The sequence below is a fragment of the Anser cygnoides genome, chromosome 9, assembly GCF_040182565.1.
Source record: "Anser cygnoides isolate HZ-2024a breed goose chromosome 9, Taihu_goose_T2T_genome, whole genome shotgun sequence".
Classification (NCBI taxonomy): Eukaryota; Metazoa; Chordata; class Aves; order Anseriformes; family Anatidae; genus Anser; species Anser cygnoides.
Genome location: NC_089881.1, coordinates 22,998,730 through 23,022,764, shown reverse-complemented (window position 1 = coordinate 23,022,764; position 24,035 = coordinate 22,998,730). Strand labels below are relative to the sequence as shown.

The following is a 24,035-nucleotide window of genomic DNA, read 5'->3' as shown; positions in this document are numbered from 1 at the left end:
TTTACTATGTTAGTTATATTATTTTATGGAATAAATAAAAATGTGAGTATCTTATTGGTTAATTCAGGTATTCCAGAGTTCAGCTGTAACTGCAGACTGTTCCCACTCATGCGTGGCAGATTTGTCTGGACACTAGTTCTGCATAGATAAGTTGATACGATCTTGAAATATGCAAAGTACTTTTTCTGTCTGGGGAAACCTACCTTCTAGTTGGCACAGTTATGCCTGTGGGCTCAGTTCATCACTGATAACATCTCTTGGATATTGACTGTTGAATTGAATCCATATTTATTAAATCTGTTAAAGAACGTAGCAGATATTTTAGCTGAAATTAATTGCTGTTGCTCACTTAAAGTCCAGTGAAACTCTGGTAGCTAGTCAGAATCTGTCCTTCTTGATGTTGCTGGAAACAGGTGTATCAAAGGCTGACTTCCTCAGAATTGCTTATCTTATGATTAGAAATAGTCCTTTTTCCTGGAATGTTTCTCTCATTTAGGCAGTAAGAGGCTTGCTTTCTCCTGTGCTTGGCTGCTCCTGTTCTCAGCTGCACTCTGGTGTGCTGCTCTCTGATCTCCAGCCCCGAGTGTTGACGTTGTATATAGGAACAAAAAGAGGCCACGTTCACAATAAGCTGGCATTTGAGCTAAATTCAAGCATTTTGCCACTTTGGTTCAATTTCATAACGTGAGAAGTAGCATATTGTTAATTGTTCAGTTATTTAAAAATGGTAACTGCAGCTTCTGTAAAGCGAGATGAACTCTGTCAATGTTTCTTCTGGACATACAGTGAGTGACTTGGTGCTGGGACGATAAATGCACAGTTGGGCTCTGTCATTAACTTCTTCCCCTATGGATTGAGAAACCCAACGCAAATTGAGTAGCTCAATATTTTGTAATAGTTCAAAGAAATATTTTTTTCATGCCTTTTAAATAGCAGTGAAGATGAATAGTGAACAAAACTTGGTTCCTAATGGGTTTTATAAGGCAGCCATAAAACTTGCAGTGTGGACATAGTCCCTGTTTTCATGTGAGACTCCAACCAGAGGTTGGAACCTTTCATGCCTGCCTTGCCAAAGAATTGCATAAGCATTGAACCAAGAGTTCGCAGTAGACCCTTCTTGGTGTTCACTTTCCGTAGAATCATTTAGGCTATACAAGGCCCTGAAGTCAATGCATATGAGGAGGTGTATGTCAACATGGGGATGGTGAAAATGTATGCTGTATATGAAGAACTTCAAAACTCACTCATCCAGTTCATCTGTCTTTCCAGTCAACCATTCCTTGACTCCTGATATGCTTGCCTCACCTTCTTAAATGACTCTATGGGATGTTGGGTAGACCTAGAGCCTTCCCCAGCCAGTCTGTTCCAGAGCTTCGTTGTCTTTGTTGTGAACTATTTAGTCTAACCTGGCATTTGGTTACTGCAGTTTCAGGTTGTTCTTATCCCATTTACTGTGTGCATGGAATCGGAGCAGTGAGAGTCCTTTTTTCCACCTTCTTTCTTTTTTGATTTAAAAAAAAAAAAAGCTGGAATAAAACAACCCCGAACTGGCAAACTTTGAGCTTTTAAATCCACATTACTTTGATACTTGGCTACCTCAACTGGCATCATTGTTAGTCCAATTACAAAAATAAGTACCTGCCTTAAAGAATTCAGAGCTGGGCTGGAGTCACAGCCAAGCTCGGGAGTAAATTACTTAGGCATAAAAAATTCTCCTGGTTTTTGAAAAGTACTACTTCAGAATACAAGGTAATATTTCACAGTAACCATCCAGACCTCTGATTCATTAGCAACACCAGAAGACAAATACACCGAGACATCCACAGTGTGATCAGGACAGTGCAGGAAAAGAAGTTAACAGTATGCACTCCTGGGCGAAGCAAGCTGAGCAATTGTTATAGAGCGGTTGGTGAGCTGACAAATAGCAGGTTAATGTGGGTCCTGTCCTGTTCCCTTCCTGAAACAGTTCAGCAAAAAGACAATGATGAGACTTCAGCAAAACTGTACAACCTGAGGACTTTGAGGTAGTTAATGGTCTAACTTGGTTCTATGATTCAGGCCACAACGTTACAAAACGTTACAATTTAGGCTGGAAAAAACACACAAGAAGAAGTAAAAGCTTTATATAAGCAGGTTAAATGAAAAGAACCTTAAAGATGTTTAATAAGGCCACACTAAAGATTTTTTTTCTAATGCAGCCTCAGATTGGGAGTTCAGACAGTTGTTTGAGGTTAGGGATCAACTGTGACCATTCAGACTTGCAATTACAGCTCTGATAAACCTGTTTTCAAGTCTTGCTATACTTAGTTTTCTTAATCCATTATTTTACTAGGCCTTTCTTTGCCCCTCCTAGTACATGGCAACAATTCCTGAAACCCAGTGAATCACGGGAGACAAATGTTAGGCTATTAATTTCTGGATAGAGACATAAGTCTTACCTAGCCAAGTGCGTGTTTGTCTGACATCATTAACGTTGTATTTGGTAGCTACAGTAAACATGCAAATACTGCAACTCTGTGTGCAATGAAGATTGGCTTGTTTAAAGTCTAGCTTTTTTAATTTAGTGTTGGAGGAAAACGTGGGGTAAGTTTTTATTCCATTATTAATGCGGTAGGTCACTACAGACCGGGAGCTGGAAAAGGTGTCCTGTTCAAGGTTTGCTGTTTGCACTTGGCTTCTCTATATTTTTATGAAAACAAGCACCAAGCTGATGTCTCAGCTGATTACCATTTGCTTTTTAAGCCATGCAGAAGTGCCTGCCATTGAATGTCAAACAGGATTGGACTCCTGATGCTGTTAAATTGCTTCCACCTGTACACAGGCAGTTTACTGCTTAAAGCAAGTCTTTGAGCATGGTTCTTCACTTGGAGCGTTTATAGTCCATGTTTCCTTACTGAACAAAGGAGAAATAAGCTTGAAATTAACATCGGGTGGATAACTTCATATTGTAAGTAATGCTTCTGCTTTTAATTCCACTGCCATGCCTGATTTTCTCCTTCTAATAGGAAGGGTAGCCATCGTTTAAAACATGTAGTGCATCAAGGTGATGGACTTCATATGATGATGAGATGGAGGTGGGTGCAGTGTAGAACCTACAAGGTGTACAGTTGATCTGTTTCTTCAAGGGTTAACAGCTTCTTTGTATGATTAGAGGCGAGCTTTTGCCCATTTACACTTTGGGGTGTATTTGGAACCACCAGAATAACTGTTCTGCAGTGAGTAACTAAAAAGTCTGTGCGCTTTGGGCAGTGCTTTGCAACAGCTGCACTAACTGCAGGAGGTCTGTATGAGGCAATGTGTTCTAGCTGATTGTTGGCTAATGAGTTTGCTGCTGAGATGTATTGATTGAAAATTAAAATCTCTTGTGTTAATGGAATTAGGTGGCATGCAGTGGGGTCAAAATCCCTTGCTCTGAGGTACAGCTGTCCACCTCACCTGTTTAATGTCTTCATTTAGACTTGACCAAATAACCTGCGGAGGGCTTGAAAATTGAAATCATATATACAGTCACAAGAATTCAGGTTAGCCTGTTTATTTTTCAAAGCCAAGCTAATTAAGATGATTAACCTAATTTTTCATAAGGGTGTGTGTCTTACCCACCAATGTAAAATACCAGACGCGCATGAATCATAGTCTATAATACAAAATAAGGGGCTAGTATTATATTCTATCAAAGGGCAGAATTAATATTAACTTGCCATAGGAAATCTTAAAGGAAACACCTAAGACTTACTGGAAAACAAGTAGTCATATTTTTGGTGAGGGGGACTGAGGTTCAACCCTGACTCTTCACTGAATATAGGTGTTGGCAATGTGTCGGTTGCTTTTTGTAAAGGATTGGAGCTCTCCAGTTATAAACTTTTACAATCTTAAATACATAAATTTGGGTGAAACCTGCCCCACGTATGTTCATACTGCCCCAGGGAGACTGTATAGGTGCAAGCCAGTGAACAACACAAGTGTTTCATGTTTGCTTTTGGTCATATGAGTTGCTTCAGCATTTACTTTCAGATCTAACATGATACAAGTTTCTGTGTGGGAGAGTAAGGGAGATTAAAACAAATTCAGCTCCCTGCGTGTGGTCTTTAAGTGGCTTATCATGGAGAGGATACTTGGAGCAGCATCAGTTCTCATAAACACAAACCAATGAGGCTTGCACAGTGATCTTCAAGGCCAAATTCCACCTTCCAGACACAGCTTGAATACTGAACTCTAAACTGAGCTGTTTTGTCCATGGTGAGCCAAAAGGGATTTATTGACAGCTATAGGTCTCAAAGGCCAGGATAAACAAAACTGTTAGAACAAAAACGTGAGTATTTTCTTTGTATCTTTCTAAGTAAAATGAGACTTTTTTCCTATAACTGAAGAATTTGTATTTCTTTGGTGCACATCATCTGTTGGGGACAAGATACCTACACAGGTATTTTTCCTCTATGGAAATCTTCCACAGAAAGTAGGGATTTTTTCCTCTATGGCTTTCATTCTGCTTCCCATTTTGCCGTTTATCCCTTGAAAGTGCTGTTGTTCCAAATACCCTCTGAACAATTCCAGTAACACGTTGATGAATTTGATTCTTGACTTCATACCTTGCCTGTTCACCCAGTTTGAATAGTATGAGGTTACTATTCCATTTTTCTAAGGTGGTAACTTCATGGATGCAGAGAAGTGAGAGGGAGGAAGGAACTGAATGATGTGGAAGAAAACATGAGGATTTTAGTCATGGTTCTGTCCGCTATCTCATGAAAGTTGTTCTTCCCTCTTGTCCGGGTACTGTAAGTTGAACAGTTGTCTGTATTGGTTTCTGTAACCATGGTCCAGAGAACTCCAAAGCTCCAGATACTTTCCTTCTTTACATGTTTGCAGATAAATACCGTGTTGTATTTATCCCTCAAATAGAAGGGGACAAACTTGGAGGTTTGAAGTTGAAGAAATCATGGAGGTAAGACAGGAGAGTGAAAATATTTGAAAAGAGATGAAAACTACTAGCACATGGCAATGATGCTGAAGCTTAAGAGATAAGAAATGGAATTGGCCTTAGGGTAGGAGGAAAGTTTGATTTTTCTGCAGGTCTTCCATATTTCTCTTCTCTTTGGGAAGTTCAGTGATCAGCATCCTTCACATCAGAAAGCCTTGTTGGGAGTTTCCTGTTGTGTGAAGTCTGGGGTGGAACATCCTCCTGCTGCCTGAATTTTGCATCTAGATGATTCTGGTTTTAGAAGTCTTTAGTTTGTAACAGATGTTCTGATGTTAAAGAAATACTTGAAGTGGGGAATCTTGCACGGTATTAGTGTTAAATGTTTATGTTAAATGTTGCTCATTGATTCAGTTCTGCTGGTTCAGAAGCAAACACTTTCATACTCTTTTTCTTGTCTTTGTCTTAGTTTTTTTGTGAGACCAGTTTTACAACTGTTCTCATTTTGGTTTTGTATTAATGGTGGCTCTGTGGTCAGGCCTAGCACGCTTGCCAAAACAGCTCTTCCAGCTGGTTTCCAAGCAGTCCTTCGGAGGTCACGTGCAGCCTCTGCCAGCAGGGCTCTACCAGCAGGCTGCTGCTGGCCTGGCCTCGGTGGCGCGCTCCTGAGCTGTGGTGGGCTGGCATTTAATGTCCTGCTGCTGCTGGCCGTCAGGGCCAGGGCTGTCCCGAGGGCCTGTCTGGTGTGTGCAGCTGCTTCCAGGAGGAACTGCAGCTGGCTGGAAGCTCAGCCATGGCTGTGGCTGCTGTCGTCTTGTGCCTAGGAATGGACCGTGAGGTGAAGTGTTGAAGAAGCGATACCTGTGCATTGTAAATCATCTTTACAATGATGATTTGCCACTTAATTAATTTGGGTGTAACATCTACTTTAAGGCTAGGGTTAGCTGTTATATTTTTCTAAAGCAATCTGTATGTCTTATTTGTGTGCCATGAGAAATTAATTCTGATCTGAGTGGTGTAACAAGTGAATAATAACTATCTTTGCAATAGTGACATTACCTAAATTTAAATGGAGCTCAATGCTGATTGCAAGTCTGAAGCCAATATTGTTTTGTAGATTAGAAAGCTGTTTTGTATGTCTCACTTGCATTCAGTTCATGAAGTGATAGACTACTTTTCTGAAATCCTGATATGTTTTAATTAACTTTCTTCATTTTCTTGATTTTGTTGTATCCATAACCTGATCTTTTTTCGTCTGAATTCCAGTTGAAGGAAGCCGAACCAAGCAGAAGTTAATGCTTCAATACATTGAACTTATGAAATGGTCTCACAATGAGTATATGCCTTGTCTATTTAGCTATTTTGAGGTGATTTAAAGGCAATAGCTCTTTATTAAAATGCATTTAAGAATTTCATGAACTTTTCCTCGGTTGGTAAGCTTCTGAAATGGATTCAGAAAGTCTCCTCCAAAGAGAAACAATTTTAAGGTACTTTTGGTGTGATACTTACCGTTCCAATGACTTTATGGATATCGAAGGGCCCCTGTTCTGCTTATCCCTAATTAGCTGTGCCCTTCTGTCCTCCAACTCTTGAAGATCTGATATTGGCTTTGAGAGCTTGGTAATGCCAGATGCAGTGCGCAGTGTAATGCGGTATCTCAACTCCCATTATGCATACATACAGAGTTGCAAGAAGGTGCATGGCACTTGGAACGTTGTATTTTCAAACTTGCAGCCTGTAAATGCATTCACAAAATGTATTATTAATATTTTTTGGTTCTGCTGAAACTGTAATATCATAATGCATTACAGCAGTGTCTGTGACATAAGTGACAGCTTTCATCACTTATAAAACTACGCTCCAGTACATGCAGTAACATTGCCTTTAGACTTGAACTGCAGTGATTGCATCTGGCAGTTGCATATGGTAAAACTTAGCTACTGCCCTTTTAATTAAATTATAGTTGGGAGCTTGCTTCTGGGAGCTTGCTGATCAACTGAATTTCACAGTAAAATAACAGAAATGTGACTTATTGTAAGTAAGGGAATTTGCAGTACATGCAAGAGCAGGCAAGAAGCTGTTTTGGTATCTAAAATAACTCAGTGTGCCATCTCTACTGCCGATAGAAAATGACTACTGCAGAATCAGACCATACCCTTCCTCTTCCTTCCTTTCCTAAACCACCCAGTGGAAATCTGAGGGAGGAAAAAATAACGTTACTGTTTCATTTGGGATCTTTCCTAGATGGTTGTGTTATGAGTGGAGTATTACATTGATCTTTTAAAAAAAAAAAAAAAAAAGTCCAGAAGTAGAGCTTGTCAAAATCAGTTCTTGAGTTTAAGACCCAGCTTCCCCTCCCAGGTCAGGCACTGATCCTTGTTCCATAGCAAAATGAGTCCTAAGAGGAGGCTCCAGCTGCTTGCTTCTCAGGATCCAAGGTAAAGCAGCTTGGCACTTACACAGACCTTTCTGTTTGTCTTACTCTGTTCATGTGAGAAATCCATCCATATCACTTCCGAATGCTGGAAAATGCCCAAAATCTTAAAACGTACTGCATCAAGACCAGCATGCGTGGGAGTGGCCTCATTCAGTGGTGTACAGGACTGACAGCCCTCCCTGAAGAATAAATAGAATATCTATTAAAAATCTATGCCTGATTAAGCTGTTTCTGTGGGACTTGACAGGTAGACCCTTCTGGGCTGTTGAAAGCAGATCGATGTAGTATTTGTCTCCAGCTTTGGAAGCTTTCCCCACTCTGGTTTTGACTTTCTCAGCAGGGCTGCTTGCAGGCACCCCCCCATTCTGAACCTTTGGGATCCCCCACTTCTGTACTAATACATCAGCTCTTCTTCTTGAGACTTTTTTTGTATTTTTTCTTATTTATAGTTTATTCCTGGTGGGACACATTGGAGCTGTCACAGAAAAACGCTCTGCCAAAGAACTTGAATGTTTTCCTCCTAGACAAGAAAAACAAATATAGAGGTTGTATATAGGTCCTTAAAATTGCAGGCCTTGTAGCAGTAGTTCCTTGAAGAAAAAAAAAAAAGACCACCCTAATTGTCTAGACTTGGATTTAGATGTTTGCTTTAGGCTATTCAAATTTAAGTATTTTGGACATAGCTTCTCAGCATCTTCTGCTATTTTTTAATTGGAGCTGAGGGATTATGCCTGAGGAAGCTCAATTAAGACAACTTTGGCTCGCATAATTGCCTCAGCAGGTTAGTGAGTCAGTGCCAAGCTCCATGAAAGTTTAAAAACATTTGGGATTTAATGGTAGAAATTGTCAATATGAAAGTTTTCAGTATGTTTTCTTTTCAGGTTTCCTAGAAGCTGCTGATATTATGGGGCCTTAAAACCAAGTCCTGGGGGGCTTGCCTAGCTGCGGGTTGGAGAGCAAGATTCCAGTATGGCCCAAACATTTCCTAGTTTTAGCTCCTGTATGCTAGTGGTTTAAATACCACAGTATTTGATATATTGTTATTGTGCTGCTTTCTAATGAAATTGACCTCCAGGTTTCCTGTTCCAGAAGGCAGCGATTCCATAATTGACAGATGGTGATAAAATCCCATAACTTTATTACTAATGTCTGTGCAGATTGAAATATGAGTGTAATTGCACATCTCTGAAACAAACGGAATCAAACGAGCTTAATGATTCTACATCTGTCTGTAGAATCTCCATTTGACAAGGTCATATGCTCACATGAGCTAAGGATAAATGTTTTTTTGAGGTAAACATGTTTTGCGAGACAGGAATTTAAAAATGTGCGCCCTGATATGAGGTTGGCTTGCTGGCTAAAGGTAATCCCTGTCATGGCAAGTACTCTGTAAGTATTATCATGTACTGCTTGCACTGTACATGATAGCTGTATCTTAATGTCTTCTGGACACCTAGTTATTCCCTGTTTCCTTGGGTATATCGTCCTGCCTGGCTCTAAGCAATAATACCTCATGAATTTCATGTCTCGTGTTCTGAAAATCAATACTATTTTTCCTCTGGTCTTCAAGAAGGCTCCCTCTCAGTTCCATGTACAAGTATGCCCAAGTGGATTGTGTACACAGATTGGAAAGCAGTTGGTAGGATGTAGACTTTGTATTTAGATGCTTGATTACAGTGACATGCCCAACCTCCCGAGCGCCTCTGTGCTGCTGTGTGCCTCCTGCTTATCCTTCAGGGTAGCTGCGGCAGCCACTGCATGGCCCTCCCAAATGTGAGCAGCTCTGGGCATCTCCTCTGGTCCACTGGTGTCCTCCGGTCTCTTTGGAGGGAGAGTTGTGGCGAGTTCTTAAATGATAATTGTAGTTACACTGCCCTCTCTCCATGGTACTGTTTGTTATGATTGCTAACAAGAGATCAGCAGGAATAAAGAAGGTTTCTCTGATTGTCCTGTTCACTAACTGGCAAAGCAGTAGGCTGAATTTCACTCAACGTGTCTCCTTCCCATAATTTGTCACAGCCATGATACAGTTCTGTTGGCCTTGGGGGGCAGAAGGTGGCACCCAGCTCCAACCTGGATGCAACTCTGGTGTTTTCTGTCCTCCAACCAGCAGGGCTTGCTCCCTAAGTAAACGCATCCTTGCTTTACAAAACTGTTCTGCCAGACTTGTCTGTTCCTACAGATGCCCTTCTTTACAGGAAAGAATGCAGCCAGTCCTGTCACCATACTTGCTTTTCTTTTACACACTGCTCAGAAGGAATCAGCAGTTTTTCCCATTTCTGCTTCCCACACTTTTGGTGTTTAGCTTACATGTAGCCAAGAGTAATCTTTAAGGCAACTAATCTTAGTTTGGTCTGTGCTGAGGAACTAAGGCAATATATCACAGTTCTATTTTGTAAAGTCTCTAGGCTTCTAAAGCTGTAAAGGAGTTTCTTTATAAAACCCACAGTCTGAAGGTGTAAAAGACAAGCAAATGATAACCTTCTTTTTTTTCCAACCTGTCTGGCATGCACAAGGTACTAGAATTCGACCCTTAATTGAATTTTTGGCACCTTCCTACTGTGAGTTCAATTCTTCTCGCTGTCTCAAAATTCACGGTGCTTCATTTCTGTGAACTCAGTTTGAGTTTGTCGGTATGATGTCTCAAAATATCCTGGCTTCCAGAGGATGCTTGCCCCTTTTGCATTTTTCTGAAAGCATATGTAATGATCTGAATAGTTCACAGCTTGTGGGTGTGAGGGGGCGATGTTGTTCTACTTCCTCTTAGTCATTCCAGCCTTATGCTTGGAGGAAGGCAAGAGCTATAGTTAATCAGCCCTGTATTCTAGCCTATGCATATTTTTCTTCAAATGTTATAAAATTGGTTTCCCTTCTGCCCATGTACAGGAGTACATCTGTGCTGGCTAAAGGACAAAGAACAGAAGCGCTGCCCTTCCACTGAGCTGGCTGTGATCTGTTGTGGGAATGTGGCAAACTGAATTCCAGGAGCGATGAAACCTTTACACAAGCTTTTGGGGAACGAAACTAGGTTTCAATGCAAACACCTACTGAATGGCATATAGCTGGAAGCTCTTTCTGATTATTTTAGGTAGTGTGAGAATTAATAAACAAGAAAAATCAGAAAGAGGAGTGTCTTTCATTAAGATGGGTCCAAGGAACTCTTAAAACCTCCACAGAGCAGTGTCCGAAACCTAAAGAAGCCCCTGGGTGAAACAGGCATGTCTCTGTACTCAGAGCAAACACCAGGAGGTACAAGTCATCAAATAACATCTCTACAACTGTGCAATAATGTTTTATATGGAGCTGCGGGCATCTCTCAGTTTTCTGAGGCAATACTGCATTGTTTAATGTTTCGTTAGATTTGTTACTGCCTTTTTACTGAGAACTGTTACAACCAAGAACAAAACTAATGTTCTGACAAACCTCTATAGGAGCAGATGATTTGATACACAGTTGTTTCAAGAAGAGGCTACTGCAAGAAGAGTTTGGGCTGGTTCTTTGATCACCTGGCAGTAGGAGAGAGTGGTATTCATGTATCAGTTGATTTAAGTTCTGCTTTATTTTAGCATCTGTCAGTGGACCCTAGATGAGAAATCTGCATCTTTGGTCTTAATGTTTGTGTGCTTAAGGGATGAAAGCAACTTTAACAACTTTAATCATATAGGTAGCTAATAAATGCAAAATGTATGCAGTAACTTTTTAACCAGATGGCTTTGAATTTTTTAAACTGTGCAATGTAGACTTCATCTCCTCTTTAGCTGATGCAGTATTTAACTGATTTCATTGTTACGGACAGACTACGACAGACTGCACTGCTGATAAACAGCCTGAAAAGGCTGCCTGAGAATTCTGATACTCAAGAACTGTTTAACATCCCAGCCATACGTTGCACAATGTTCAGCTTCGTTTCCTTTGCTTAAAGTATGCTTGTGAGCAGGGTACAGGCAATCTTAAAATGCTCTGTAATTCCATACTGCTGTGGGAACAAGAGTGCCCTCCTCTTACTGAAGAAAGATGCTAAGAACATGCTGCACTGTAAGTGCCCAGCTGTTTGTTGGATCAAGACCTGCATAAAGAGGCATGCGAAAGCATAAAACCAAGTGTAATATAGCCTAAAGTAAGGTGGAAGCAGAGAAGCAGTAACTTATGACTAGAATAATAATTAAGAGAGGTTCCCAGTTGTCAGTAAAACAGTGTACATGTGTACCAGCAGGACAGCGTTGAGCTGAAGATTTACCCCAAATGTCTTGGATTAGACTGAGAACAAAACTTACAGATAATCATTTTTTGCTTTGGCTGGCACAAGGGTTGTTCTACAGCCTTTCCCCACTGACATCTCCCACAGATCTTTAGTTTGCTTTAAAACACCTTCCCTTATTTTGTACGTGTGCACTGAGAAAGCCCTTTGCCTCGTAAATAGCCTGAGAGCGCTGCCACCAAAGGACCTGAGCGTATCCTGTGCCTGCCTGCTGCAGTCATCTAAGCCTGCCTAGCAATAGCATATGTGGCAGGGATCAGTGGTGGAGTGCTGAGTAGCTGCCTCTGCAACTGAAAGGCTGGGGAAACCTTTTTTAAAACTGAAAATTATCTTAGGTCTCTCGTAACCTTGTCAGGTGTCTGAGCTTGGACAGTTCAATGCTATGGTCTTCATATATAGGGTGGGAGGGGGAACCCGTAGCTGTCTGTGTAATTACAACGCCACTGAGCAGCACAACACAAGTTTGCTTAAATTATGATGTGAGATTCCCCAATTTTACAGACCAATTTGAAAGTCACAGTGATGCTCTGTGTTCATCATCAGCATAAAAGATAAGCTGCTGCCTCACTGTTTTTGGAGTGTTTTTGGCACACAAGTTCATGTGCATGTTACCTGGTAGGGCTTTTAGGATGAGAAAATACACCCCCCCCCCCCCCCCCCCCCCCCCAAAAAAAACACAAATCAAGTTGTCTACTGTAACAAATCTTAATATCCTTGTCAGTAACTAATAAATAGATAGTTAAAAACCACTGCTATTAAAGTGTTATTAAAAAACTGTTAGGGAAGTTTATTCATACTGTTTTGGACCACAGTTTTTCAAAGTGTTTGAGGTAAATGGTGGTTGTGCCTCAGTCTGAAGCCCTTTCCCTTGGGAGGCAGTGAAATGTGAGTTTTATACGTGTGCTGAAATAAAGTTGTCAAGAAATAAGCACAATATGGTGCTGCAGCTGTGGGCCTGTGACTTGTTCGGTGCCATTCTTGAGGAGATTAGGAGCCTTTGGTGGAGGTTCTTGATGTCTTGCGAAGAATCAGAAAGATTCATCCGGTAGCCCAGAGATGAAGTGAAGCCAGCACAGGGGCAGGCTCATTAGGAATTGAGAAATGGAGCGTGTTTCATAGAAATACGTACGCAGTCATCAGAAGGGAGGCGGGGAGAGGGAGGAACAGGCCTCTGGCTCGTGTCTCGCTGGGATCCTGCCCTTTTCCCCTGCAGCACGTCTGCTGCACTAGTTCATCTGTTTCATTTTCTCACTGAAAAAAAAATAAACAAAAGGCTGAGCCATGGTGAGGGACAGGAAGAATCTTAAACAGTGGCCGCATGGGTTGCTGCCAAGGTGCGTACGTGTACCCTGTTGCTTCTTGTATTTTCTCAGCTATAAAATGTGAAGAATAACGCTTAAATTATGTATCGTTCAGTGTTATGCAAGTTAATTATCTAATGCTACACAGTCCTCTGAAGACGAGATGAGCTATATAAATGTTGTAGAAAGCTTACCAAGCGTCTCCGTGTGAGGTGCACAGAAACTCTGGTAACTGCGGAGCCGGGAGAGCTGGGAAGAACGAGGCAGAGGCCTTTGGGCTGGCCGCGTGTGGACTTCACTCAGCAGAACAGCAACATTCACCTGAATTTGTCCCATATTTACAGGGTAACATGTAAATGCTTCTTCTGGACCAGAGCTGTCTGCTCCATTGTGGTAGAGATGCCCTAAGTGTCCAAGCTTTGTAACTGAAACGCAGGTGGTGTCGGCTGCTGTGGCTGCCCCGGGCAGCGGTGGGTTCAGTGCCACGGCAGTGGGAAGCTGAAAGGAAAATGGAAGGCCGGAGGTAGATGTGCAGTGCCCCGTGAGGTAGAGTTCTGGCGGTGTCACCGGCTGTGTGACGAGCCAAACCGGGCTGGGGTGAGTGCTGTTGTTTCCTGAAGCTTTTTCAGAAGGCCTGGGTGGAGGTAGATCAGTCAAAGGCTTTAGTAGCAACCTTTTCTCCAGCTCACTTTCCTGTTACACACAGTAACTTCAGCTCTCCTCTGCAGGTCTCTGAGCAGGGCTTCTCTCTTAGCTGGCTTGACTAGCCAACTCTCCTTTATTTACTAACAGGCTTTTTGGCTGCTTGCCATGGGTTTTGCAACCAAGCAGCGTCAGGGTACGCTCCCTTTGTCACCAGTGTCAGCGAGCTCTCCTGCAGTGCCTGAAGCAGTTCTACCAGTTCCAGGCTTAGAGCAGCTTAGATGAATAAGTTGCATCTTACTGGAAGGTCAAATGAAAGAAATGTGTTTGTAAGTCTCATTGCTGGACAAAGTGCAGAAATATACACCGATGCCAAATCAGGATTGCTTAACAATATCCTGCTTTAAAGGGAAAAGTAGGAGAGGCGTTGCTGTGCTTTGATGTCTTTTTCTGTAGAAGTTGCATGAGGCCACATAATGAAATAGGCTATTTGGAGAATAAATGATTACTTCCGTTCAAAGGGTATATCTATCAGCATCTCCTCCAAATAACTGACGTCTACATTTAACTCCATAACTAGATTTTTTCCACACAGCTTTAAAACTGAGAATACTGTTGTATTTTCTGACTGTTATGTACTATTATTTATAAGATTAACTTATTTCCTCTATATTTTATCTTGCAGATCTTAACATCTTACAACATGTATTTCCTTGGACTGTTGTCTTTGCTTGTTTTGCAAAGTAAAGCCTTCAAGACAAATTTTCCTGATGAAACTATTGCTGAGCTTTCTGTGAATGTTTACAATCAGCTGCGAGCTGCAAGAGAAGATGAGAATATTCTTTTCTCTCCTCTGAGCATTGCAATAGCCATGGGAATGGTAGAGCTTGGAGCCCATGGAACCACTTTGAAAGAAATTCGTCATTCATTGGGTTTTGACAGCTTAAAAAATGGTAAGACCTTTCAATCATGTTTTACAAGGGGCTTTTTGTCTTAAAGAAACAGATAGCAATGCTTGAAAATGCTTGAACAACCATGAAAATGACCCAATGATGTTCATAGATTCTTAATAAGTAGACTTATTGACATCTTGTTTGGCCTGAGTCTGCTGAGGCATGCTTGAGTGGATTCCAAGTCAAGAGATGCCAATTTACAATCTTGACTTGGGCACCTGAATTTTAGGTGACTGCAGTTAGCTATTATCTTTGTTCCTTTCTGCAAAATAAGGATGCTTTTGCCTCTACAGTTGTGAAAAGACTTTTGGAAGTATCTTTTTTAGGGCTTACAATGAAACCTGAAAAGGAAGGCAGTCGTTTTAGGCAATATAGTTTAGAAGAAAGTATGAAAATGTTGGTAGTTTGACTGAAGGCATTACGTCTTACTTTGACAAAACTGGCTTGGTTCTTATAGGTAGAACACGTAGATTTTACCATATATTCTAGGTCTTTAATGTTCTGTTTGCACTGCATAATACATCATATAGGCTTGCAGGCTAATTTAGGAAATAGAAGCATTTTGGTTGTTTCAGCATGATACTCCACATGTTCCCTGCAGCCTTCCTGATACACAAGATGCACTTTTTGCAGAGAACAATGCTACCGTGCCATCCTGTTTGTAGTATGGGATAAGCAGTCATGCATCTGGATGTAGTGCTGTGAAGTGCAAGCATATTCAATGCAAACCACTCTGTTATGACTGCAAATGGAGAAGATGAGCAAAGGAGGAAAAAGTTGTTCTGAAGAAGTGGTTTCTATGAATTTTGATGTTGGAATGACTGGTTTAAAACCTGAATGAAATGTCTCATTCCTCAAACTTGTTGGAATTTTAAATTCTCAGCAAACGGATATTGGGGAAGGAATTCTGAATACAGTTCAGAAAGGAATTATTTGGCAAATTTTCTTGCACCATACCTCTCTGCAGATTATGTCTTTCTGTGGAAGTTATGGTGAATATTTAGTTCTGCAGTTTCTCTAAATGTTGATTAAACTGTCCCCTAGCTGTAACTGAGGGAGTTATGCAACAGATCTGAGCCAGACCATTCACCATTCTTGCATCAGTGCTATTCAGGGAAAGTACTCCAACAATTTGAGATTGGAACATATAATTGAATTCAAATTTTAAGCTAGAATTTTCAGCTTCAAGTAGGCAACGCAACACTAAAAGCCTTATGTTTTGAAGCAGACCACGTTTTTGAGTCCTGTTGGCTTTTGGCCGCAGGAGCAGTTAAATGGCTTATGTTTTTTTTTAATCCATGTAGTACCCTGGGAAATTCTAAACCTGATCTTTGTTGAAGGAACCTTGTGGGGGTCCCTTAGCATCAGAACTTAATTTTCCCTACCAAGCTCCTGAACAGTTTTTAGGAAATAATGAAAATTCTGTTGGCTTTGTGGTGGTAAAGCACAGCAGTATGACTCATAAGAATAATTTTAAGTTACTCCTGGTGTTGAAAGGATTGCTTTCGGTAGCTTTGTCTGTAATGGAGTTCAAATAGATTGTTAATATTGCTAATTATAGGAAGTAGAAAGAATAAGCTCTAAACGTGTTCTGCCTTGCAGATTGTTTTTTCAGAACTGAAGGTGTGTTCAGGTTTCAGTCAATGAGGCTACATGTGCTGATCGCTACTGGATTTAGAAACAATTCTTTAAAAAAAGAATCTTTTCATAAAATGACTTTGAATTTCCAGCAGAAAAACATGGAATAACTTTTTCTAAAATATTCTCACTGAACTTGTTTTTCTTTCCTCAGGTGATGAGTTTACCTTTTTGAAGGACCTTTCTGATATGGCAACTAGTGAAGAAAGTCATTATGTTCTGAATATTGCTAACTCTCTTTATGTGCAGAATGGATTTCACGTCAGTGACAAATTTTTGCAGTTGGTGAAAAAATACTTTAAAGCTGAAGTAGAGAATATAGATTTCAGCCAGAGTGCAGCTGTAGCTACCCACATCAATAAGTGGGTGGAGAATCACACAAATAGTAAGTCCACGTGATTTTTATATACTTCCTGCAGTGAGCATTTGTTGTGTTTCCAGAGTTACACAACATTGTTGAATTGTTACTTTAGTCTTAAACAAAACAGATAAAAGTCAAGATATCTCCTCCCATTAAAAAAAAATACTAGTATCAGCTCTTTGTGCGTTTATATTTTTCCCTGTGCAGGGATCATCTGTAATATTTACTGAAGGAGAATGTTTTAATGGTAGTCATTTTAATACTGATTTTGGTATTAAGGTATAAAAAGTAGATAGGTACTATTGCTAAATGCAGAAAACACCTCTACAGAGGGGTTATTGACCTATGCTTTGGATGTGTGGGAGGATCACAAATGCTGAGAAACTCATAGGTACAAGGTACAGAGAAATTGAATACTAATGACTGCTAAAGATAATTTTAATAAGCACAAAATCAGACCCTGTAATTTAATCTTTCCCATGTGAGGGAACTAGATAGCATGTTGAAAGGGTATTTGATTGTAGGAATATTGTCATCAGAGTTTTACAACAAAAACGTGTAGCAGGGGAAAGAAGTAAGTATAAAATGACTGATGTAAATGTACCTGTTAGATCTGCTTGGTGTGATGGTTGTTCACATGTGGCATCCCAGTGATGTGACACTTTCTGAATGCATGTGCAGCCAAGGTATGGGGGTGAATATAGTGCCTTCTTCTAGGGATCAAAGCATAATCTCTTTGCAGTTCATCTGGTGCCCTCTGAGGGATGGATGATATTTTGAGCGATTCAACAGAAATTCAGTTCTAACATCAGTTGTACCATTGTGAAACTGAAGGTATTGGAGCCTCCTTTAAGGAACATAACACCATCATATTGTACAAGCATTTAAGAATCCATAATGCTGTATGGAAATTTACAGTACCAAAGTGGGAAAACACCTCGTATAATGCTTCTAGACCATTTTTAAAATGATCTAGTTTTTCCAAGGGAAAATGGAGCCTATTATATTTATAATAAATTCTGCCCTTTATCTTAAGCTGCAGAAATAGAGGGAATATAAGTAATGCAGCAGCTTGCCCAGTGTTTTCAGAGAAGCATGGTGTCTGAGGGAAAAGTAAGACTCTTATAAGAGCACCCAGGTCTCATGCTTAATAGCTGCCACATCTGCTGACCAAGCTCATAACCATCATCCTGCAAGGAACTGTCGAGCTAACAAAGGCAGCTATAGGTTTCGCAGCATTAGGTTGCGATAGTAACAGTCCCTCAGCCTAATCTCTGAGCACTACATTTTATTCTCTCCTGTCTGCCAGCTCTGACAGAAGGCTCATTTTCTCATTAGGTAAGGAGTATAAGACAGTCAGGTTTCCAGCTCCAGCATGTTTAGCATGATGGGAGGCTCAGAGCAGAAAACATAAACGAAGGTTTCTCTGGCCTGAAAAATTAACATATGTTTGTGTACTAACAAGATGGGGCTGAAAAACACAAGAGGAAATGATGTACCAAATAAAACAGGCAAAACGTGAAGTATATTCCTTATTTTTTTCTTTTTTCCAACCATAAAGTATGAAAGTATGGGTCATATCTCATTTTTAAGAATGTTCTAGGTAAAATGCAGTATGAACAGTGAACCAAAACAAATACTGCCCTGTGGTACACAAATTTTACTCCAGTTGATAGGTGTCATATGCTCCAGAAAGCAGAATTAATTTGTTTTAAACCATGGATTAAGAAGTAATAATCAGTCTGAGGAATGTGTTTATTTTAACACCTTACACTGCAATGTCAGTTAAAAATAGGAACGAGTAAGAAAGCCATCTGAAGTAGGCTGTAGTTCTTCAAGAAGAGTGACAAAGGTGGTTGGTCAGTGCACCAAATTTAACAAACTCGAAATTGTTTTGCTGAAAAGCAAGCTATTTAAGGTGAGTTAAGGCAGGTGAGACTATTCTCGTGTAAATTGCTTATTTAGGAGTAGGAGCAAAGCAGCTGCTGTTCTGAGCTGATACACTCCCTTGCACAGAGCAGATGCTGGATGTCTTGTGCTTTTTCAAGAGCTAGGGTCAGTGGGACAAATGCTGAGCACTTTTTTGTATGATTAGTCCTTACTAATCAGTGGGACGTTACTTGATTAGAAACTGAGCACTTCAGAATTGGCCCGGGTGAAGTTCCAATAGGTATGCTTATGCACTTGAAGCACCCATTTTAAGTGCTTCTTTGGATTGGAACCCAAGTTTGTAGATGAGCAGACCTTAAGAGCATAATGCTGAACTGTATTATAGCACCTGTGTAAATATTTTTGATCCCTTTTCTGCTTGATTTCATTGTGGGGTTATATTTAAGTAGTGATAAAGAAACAGTTGAATAACATGTACCAAATGAAAGATTTATGCACCTACACTGTGATTTTAGGTTTACAAAACACTGACAATTTAATTTGAGATTTAATGGAACATCTGAATTGGAAATTACATGTTAGCAAAGCTCTTTATTTTCTTGCTTTTTTTCAAGCTGTCTTAAGTTTTGATTTAATGCTCAATTTGACATGCAGAGTGACAGTTGTTTTTCTTCTTAGATATGATCAAAGATTTTGTGTCATCAAGAGATTTTGGTGCTCTAACTCATTTGGCTCTCATCAATGCAATCTACTTTAAAGGCAATTGGAAATCACAATTCAGACCTGAAAATACAAGAACTTTTTCTTTTACTAAAGATGATGAAAGCGAAGTGCAGATTCCAATGATGTACCAGCAGGGAGAATTTTACTATGGTGAGTTGGAGATTTAGCAATTTAAATCCAATAAGTCTTCCCCTAATAGCTTTGTTGCAGTAATACCTATTTGTATTGTTGACTGTTCATCCACCTAGAATTTTAAATGTGGTGTTTGCCCAGTGAAGGGATGCTTATTTGATGCTTTCTTAATGTGTGTGCTTTTGTATTATACTGGATAGCAACATATATAATGACATCTTTTATTACTTTTTAGATATGTTTGGTGCCACGTGGGGAATTTCAGAATGTTTATCCATTATCTCTAAACTCTTTACAACTGTGGAGCTATTCCTGCTTCTTGCTAAAATATTCTTGTGCTGTGTTAAATACTAAAATGAATAGACTGGACATTAGGAAAAAATTCTTGACTGTGAGGGTGGTCAAACACTGGAACAGGCTTCCTAGAGCAGAGGTTGCTGCCCAAAGCCTGTCAGTGTGTTGATGAGTCATTTGTATAATGTCCTTATTAAAATGCTTCAACTTCGGGTTAGCCCTAAAGTGATGGTCAGGTAGTTAGACTTGAAGATCTTTGTAGGTATCTTCCAGCTGAACTATTCTAAATAAATATAAAGTCTAATAAACATAAAGTTTAAGAAGAATGCTTGTTCATTAATGCTCTAACATCCTTAGGTGAAATATGAGTTCTCTGAATAGCAGAGCTAATGATTGTTTTTAGCTTAAGCTTGAGCTCCAGATGGGTTCTACAGTGTCTAGCATGGGCAGTATTTCACTCATTAATAAATTCTCTTCTGAATAAAAAAAAAAAAACAAAACTCTACCTGTTTCCATGGAACTCTTGGCAGCTTTAACAACCGTTAGAGTTCTCTGTTCAAACGATGGAAGATAAATAAGTTCAGAGGTATGATTACCTACAAACTGTGATTGCCTAAGCTTACCTTCTTTATGAAAGCGGAAATCAGGCTCAAATCCTATGATGGAGAAACCATTATAAATTTTATATAGAATTTGTGGGTCATCTTTAGCTCCAGTACTTGGTAAACATTGCCTAGTATTAACCTTTTATTTTTCCATTCTCTCTGGTGAAGACAGAAGGAAATACTACTGATAGCATTTTTTGGTGTATTCTCTTGTAGGAGAATTCAGTGATGGCTCCAATGAAGCAGGTGGTATCTATCAAGTTCTGGAAATACCATACGAAGGAGATGAAATTAGTATGATGATCGTTCTTTCCAGACAAGAAGTTCCGCTGGTCACACTGGAACCCCTCATCAAAGCCTCGTTGATTAACGAATGGGCTAACTCAGTGAAAAAGCAAAAAGTGGAAGTATATTTACCAAGGTGAGAATATGCTCCCATGTCAATAAAGGGGAAAGACTGCATTCATTTCGGTTGGAGCAGCAGAGGAGGTAAAACCTGAACATCTTGATCAAGTCTGTAGTTATGTAGCACCCGAATGAAGGTTGCTGTGACAAGAAAGCCTTGAGGGCATTCAGGGTAGAGTGGTGGTAGTTTGAGCAACAAGTGAACGCTGCATTTGTGTCCCTTCCAGGTGTAAGCTCCTGAAAGGATTACTTCATCAGAAATATATTCGCTCTGAATGATGGCTCCCTTTTTATTGCAGAGCTCATTATGTTAACCATTCCATTTAGGCGGGAGCCATAGAAATATTGCTAGCCTCTATTAACAAAAGCTAAAATGTTTCATTTGGGTACTAATTAGATTACTGTTTGCTGCTAATTTTCAAAGTTCTACTGGTGTGTCTATGTAGACACAAACGGCTGAATGTTGAGAGGTAATTCCAGTCAGTCTTTTTTTGCCTCTTTTTTATTTATAAGGGTTGATTTCTTTTTCTTTAGAGCAGTAAAATATGTTTATTTGTAGACATAAGTTATGTGTTCAGTGGTGTATTTACTCACATATACCACTTAGTTCTCTTTCCTAGAATTGCTTCATCTGCCTCTAATTGTTTTTCCATGCTTACCTTATACTTGTTTACTACTAACTGTGTAGTTGGTTCATAATACTCTTCAAGTGATTCATAATGATTTAATTGAAGTGTTGATATAACAGTGTGGCACAAGCTTGGTGTGGATCACCCCTACATACTCAGCTTTCTGTGGTGCTACGCAAAACAGTACACGGCAGAAGAAAAATACAGTGAATTCTTTTAATCACTAAAATAGTTATTGTTTTCCTGTGATTTGGAGATTTGGGTTGGTCATATTTGACGAGTAAAGAGCAGGGCAAGAATCCGTGCTTTTTATCAACTTCCTTTCCATAGTAAAAACCATTCTCAAGGAGCTCTCTGCAGCTGAGCACCATAAACCAAGGGCAGCCAGGATAAATTAGGTTGAGATGGACTGGTGCTGTTGGCATGCCCTGAATCCAGCTCAAGATAGAATTCTGCTTCCCTTTAAAGCCATTATGATTGGAATCACAGTGAGGGAACAGCAGCATTTTGGGGCTCTGTATCTTTGTCCTGCAGTAAGTGCTCCTTTTTTAGTAATGTTTCATTTGAAGAAGGCACAGCAGCAGAGTTGCACCACAGATTTTGTACAGGCTGAGCCTAATGCACAGTCTTGGCATTTTGTGGTTGTTTTTCACCTGGAGTTTCATTTCCCAGGAGCTGTGAGCAGAGACTCCAGGATTCTCTGCAGCCAGGATCTCAGACATGAGTTGGAGGTTGAGGTTTTGTGTGGTCATATAACTTCCTTATTTATTCTGTGCCCAACAATTCTTTCCTCAGGCTAGTTTTCATGCCTGCCACTCATTTAAGAACCTCAAAGAACTTGGTAAATGTTTTCAAACTGAGGCTATACAGAGGTAAAACAGGTACAACCAGGTGCTGATTACCTTCAGTATTTTCTGATTACGAGATAGCTCTCGTGAGCTTGAAACGCCATGCGGTAATACTGCAATTTCCTTATAAAAATTAAAGATTGATTGCGTGTTCCCAAGGTGTTGGATTTCCATTAGGGGTTTGGAGGGTATCTGCAGGATTTTTATCAATGCTCTAAATAAAAACTTCATAAATATTTTATGCTCTGACTCAGGAAGGCGTGTTATGAAATGTGGCCTGCAGGCTCTGTCCACTGAGAAACTGAAAGCAGCAGTGGAATAAAATTAAATTTTTATATCCTGGAAGATGCTATCCAATTATAAAGTGAACATTTTTTAAACTTATACACTTGTAATAGGGCCTGAACAACTAGCCAAAGCAGAAGTTAATCACAACTTCCCAGTTTCTGTCTGCATTATCTGTGTGCAAATGAAATTGCATATTACGCCTCTTAATAGCAAACGAGAGATTTGTACAGAATTGTTAAATTATACTTTCTCATTTTCATTTTCAAATCATTGTTTCCAGCCTGACCCAGACTAAAGTGATCAACAATTTAATCCGTTTTTTGCATAGAAGTGAAACAGACCATGAATCTAATTTACAAAACTAACAATTTATCTGAAGAACACAGGAGGAACTGCTACCTGGTGACAGTACCCCAGTCTGCAGATCGCCTCTTAAAGACTGTCCCAGCACGCTTGGCTTTCTACAATGACCTTCCTGCTTTTGTGTTCATTGAAAGCATCTTAAAAATGCCTGAGATGGTGTTGAAATAAGTTTCTTTGTGTGATTTTTTTTCTCTTTCTATCAAAAAACCCAGGCATTATCCCCTTTTAACATGCTGTCTTGAGTCCCCTTCTTATGAGGCCATTCTTATTGTTCTTGGGATGCAATCACAGGAGGTGTAGAACTGCACTGCTGAAATAAATACACACTTAGCCAACGTCTGCAGCCCATGTTTAGCCCTGGACAGCAGGACTTTGCCTGAGAAAGAGCCATAACCTGCCTTGCTCTGCTTGGTTAGAACAGCAGCGTGGCAGGATTATTGTTGTTTGATTTCAGTCTATTAAATTATGCAAGCTCGTTCTAGCACCTCAGGACAGCCTTGCTGAAATTCCAGCTGAAAAGTTGGAATTGATGTCAGCTAGCAGCTTGGTATTAAAAGCCGCTTACTAGGCTGAAATAGTGATTCAGATCCTGAGGGCCACTTTTCCAAGCAAGAAATGGTTGATTTCTTGAAATGGAGCTATTCCTCTGCTTCTTGTTCTGCAGACTGCAATGTATTAGAACAAAACTGAGAACCTGGAATTTCTTGCTTTTTCTCACTCAGAATTTATAGTAATTTTTGAAATTCTAGCCTGTGGGATGAATTGCGTTAGGCTGTAGTTCACTTCTGCTGTGTAACTAGAAAGTGTGCTCAGTCCCACATGATCCTGAACACCTAAGGACTTCAGTAAAATCAGCATTTCAGAAGGGTTGCACAGCCTCGTACAAGATGAAGCTGTCCTTTTTCTGTCTTGAAAGTCTATAAACTAGAAGAAAGCCTGAAACGGTTAGTGCTTTATATAAAACCTAGAGCTTCAGGTACACAACAAAGGAGACTGTCAATGACATAAATATGTAATTTGAATCTAATGCTGATGTAAGTTTTAAATTTGAAAAACATGAAAATATTATCTTTCTTTGCTCAACTCTCCAGAGAGCTCCTTTAGTTTCTCAATCTAATACTACTTCCAAAGCATCCTTCTGTCCTTCATTTCGTGTGGGAGCGACCCAAAGACAGTGGAAATGAAGGAAAACATTTTTGATCAGCTTTTTGGACTGCATTTTACGTATAGGAAAGACTTCACAAAGGAACATTGGGGTGGGGAGCTGAATTCCCATCTTCACTTCTCGTTGTCTCGACTAATAGCTAATGGGCAGTCACTATCCCTTGCTGCTATTTCTGCTGAGTGCTTCCTAAG

The 24,035-nt window shown here is 40.0% G+C and overlaps 1 protein-coding gene across 1 annotated transcript in view; it reads left to right on the top strand.

Annotated features, from left to right (window-relative positions):
- Positions 1–24,035, top strand: part of LOC106031968 (neuroserpin) — a 46,426-nt gene that overhangs the window by 9,588 nt on the left and 12,803 nt on the right. The window contains exons 2-5 of the mRNA XM_048059376.2: positions 14,236–14,503; positions 16,296–16,526; positions 19,071–19,265; positions 20,363–20,567. Coding sequence (XP_047915333.1) covers positions 14,254–14,503; positions 16,296–16,526; positions 19,071–19,265; positions 20,363–20,567 — 881 coding nt within the window. The 5' untranslated portion in view covers positions 14,236–14,253. The remainder of the gene's footprint in view (positions 1–14,235; positions 14,504–16,295; positions 16,527–19,070; positions 19,266–20,362; positions 20,568–24,035) is intronic.